A 2,770-nucleotide genomic window follows, 5' to 3' on the forward strand; every position below is an offset into this window, starting at 1 on the left:
CTTTTCTTTTTGCGAATACAGACTAACACGGCTGCTACTCTGAATGTTGTCTATGTATTTCATACATTTGATTCTGATGAGAGGAATATGTTTAATATTGTTTGCAAGTGAGCTCTCACTTGCTTCGCTGTTTCAAGTGGAATAAACGCGCGTCCTCTCCCCAAGAACGGTAAGAAATACCAGTATGTCAGCATCGCTGTAAAAACTTTGCAGGAAGCATCCGCTTGTTTACTGAGTACAATGTTTAGCCTAGCCAGAAAGTTAACCTGGAAAGAATATAATAACAATCAGACGAGTACTAAAATGTGTCAAGAATGCTTTAGTTAAATACGTCTCGTGGCAACGTTATTCACAAATATACAGGTTAAAAAGCTTCTCCTTTATACCCAGAGGTTGAACCGCCTGGATTCCACGTGCATAGCGGCTGTTCCTTGTGTGAGTGTCTTTCTCCCCACGTACGAGCGGTGGATGGAGTCGGTTTCCAGTCTCAGCGCTCACAATACGTGGTAGATGAGCCTGGAATGAGCAGGGGTCCTAGGGGTGCCTGGCTGGGACTCGAGGCTGGCGTTTGCAGGGAGGCAGGCGGGGTCCCGGAGCGGCAGCGCCGCTTGATCGGAGGCGGAGGAGATACGATCCACGATGCTGGATAAACAGTCCAGGCTGGACCGTGGAGTGCTTTTGTCTGCGGAACAGAGTGAGGCGCAAGTAATCGGTCAATACTTACGTGCATCAAGAAAGGTGGATTAACTCACTAATTAGCTACGATTTAATTTCCAACTCGGGTACATATCCCCGCCCAGCCCTTGGGAGTCCAGGCGCCGGCACGCAACACACGCCGTCGTCTGCAAACCTCGCTGGCTGGCACAGAGCTCGGGAGTGAGAAAACTCGTGGCAGATGGTGCCTCCCGGGCCACATCGATGCCACCTTACCCAGGGCGGAGCTGGCCCGAGGAGCGTGTCCAGTCTTACCGGCGTGAATGTCCGCGCAATAGACGGCGTCAAACCTGCGGTGCGGCCGGCGCCGGGCCGGGCTGCTGCATTCAGCCTGCAACAGACAAGAAACGAGCGCACAGAAGCCGGGCTGCGACTTTGCCCGCTGACTTCCAACGGCCTGAGCCGGGGTGGGGGGGGGACCCCCTAAAACCCCACCGCGCCTTCGCGCTTCCCCGGCACCTTCGCTTACTTTAGCTCAGTTCCCAGCGGCTCTGGGCCGGAGGGGCAGCGTGGCAAAAGGCGACCCCATCAGCGCTGTGCGCCGCGTTAACCATGGCGAATGGAGGAAGGCGCAGCGAGACAGCAGGAGGATTGGTTAGCCTCGAAGGGGCCACAAGTGCTGCTTCTCTTTCTAGTAAGAGGGCGCTTCCCCAGAGCGAGAGCACGTTAAAACCTGGCACCGATGAAGCCACCGCGCTCGGGGGAAAAAGGCATCCACAGCTCCTCGGGGCCAGGCTTCAGCTGGGTGGGTTCCCCTCTTGCCCTCTAGTCTTGTCATGAAGACTGTAGCGTTACGGGGGGGGGGGGCAATAAGCAAAGGCTTCACTCCCTGTTCTCAGTCCTCCGCCTTCCCTGCGGTATTTCGTGACAGCTGGGCTACAAACCCGAAGGAGCATTGACGAGCATTAACTGGTGAATGCTAGGATCCCTAACCAGGGCTTGTCTTCTAGTTCTCTTCGTCCCCTGCAGGGCAACAAAGCTGCCCCCTTTGCACATATGAAGTGTCCCCCCCTCCCCGCCCAGCACCGCCAGGCTGTCTGCGCGCAGAACACCATGTGAATTACATCCTGGAAAGGGACCATTTCCTAAGCGCGCTTAATGTTTCCGTGGGAGCTTAATAACCCTTTTCACTCTTCTACCTTTAGACCACAAGGCAGACCCCTGAAGTCACGGAGTCACCTGCCTGGGTCGGCACGTTCACAGCCTCAAGAGTGAGCGAAACGTCCGTCTCTTACCATCCCGTCCGAGTAGCTGGAAGCTGGGCTGGTGGGTTCAGAGCAGCGCTGTCCTGGCAAGCTGTAGTAGTTTTCGACCTGCTCTCTCAAGAGCTCCTGCAGGCTTTCGATGTACCTGATGGCGTTTCTGAGGATCTCCACTTTGGGGAGCCTTTGGTTGGGGTTGGCGGTGGTGCACCTTTTCAGCGTGTCAAAAGCCTGGTTCACTTTCTTCAGTCGCCTCCTCTCGCGCATGGTCGCTGCCTTCCTCCGGTCCATGCTAGTGGACTTCCTCTTGCAGGCTTTGCAAGCCCACATGAGGCAGTGGCCGGCTTGATGATGCCCTGTGGGGGCTCTGACATGCTCCTCTTCGTCGGACCACGGGCCGTCTGTTTTGTGGGCTCCAAACGCAGCCAGTCCCCGTTCAAAATCCTCCCCGAACTCGCCTTCAGGGGAAGAGATGCAGGAGCTGTCATAGAAGAGCTCGGATGGAGAAAACTGGCAACTGTCCATCACCTCCATCTTTACAGCAGCTAATACTGAGCGGTGCTTGGTCTGGACTGCGGCGAGCCAGGCTCAGCAAGTCACACTGCAGTTTTCTTGGGCAATTTCCTAAGTAATTAGGGATGCGAGACAAAGTGTCCTTTCTCTGGGGCACGGGGCTCTTTATATATACATGTTGTTATGGGAGGCTGGGCCAGAGAGGCTAGTCTTTATTAGCATATCCCTCCACAACCCCTACTGGGGCTGTCTGGGCAAACCCCCTCCAATCCCCAGGAGACAACTTGCTCTGCACCGCTCCTTTTGACTGTCTGATGAGTTTATTACATTTTAACATGCAT

General features: G+C 55.1%; 1 protein-coding gene across 1 annotated transcript; it reads right to left on the reverse strand.

Annotated features, from left to right (window-relative positions):
• Positions 1 to 494: 494 nt before the first annotated feature.
• Positions 495 to 2,472, reverse strand: MYF5 (myogenic factor 5). The gene is made up of 3 exons (XM_038374532.2): positions 1,950 to 2,472; positions 970 to 1,045; positions 495 to 682 (listed from the first exon to the last, which is right to left on the reverse strand). The coding sequence occupies exons 1-3, from the start codon at positions 2,448 to 2,450 to the stop codon at positions 495 to 497; spliced, it is 765 nt and encodes a 254-aa protein (XP_038230460.1). The 5' UTR covers positions 2,451 to 2,472.
• Between the last annotated feature and the right edge of the window lie 298 nt (positions 2,473 to 2,770).

The sequence above is a fragment of the Dermochelys coriacea genome, chromosome 1 (genome assembly GCF_009764565.3).
Source record: "Dermochelys coriacea isolate rDerCor1 chromosome 1, rDerCor1.pri.v4, whole genome shotgun sequence".
NCBI classification, from domain to species: Eukaryota; Metazoa; Chordata; order Testudines; family Dermochelyidae; genus Dermochelys; species Dermochelys coriacea.

What these genes read in the sequence shown, in the direction of transcription:
- MYF5 (XM_038374532.2), bottom strand. Translation starts at nt 2,450, where the DNA reads ATGGAGGTGATGGACAGTTGCCAGTTTTCTCCATCCGAGCTCTTCTAT. An exon ending in CCAGCTACTCGGACGGGATG is followed by an intron (nt 1,046 to 1,949) that starts GTAAGAGACGGA and finishes TGTCTGTTGCAG; the next exon opens with GCTGAATGCAGCAGCCCGGC. An exon ending in TTGCGCGGACATTCACGCCG is followed by an intron (nt 683 to 969) that starts GTAAGACTGGAC and finishes TCTGTTCCGCAG; the next exon opens with ACAAAAGCACTCCACGGTCC.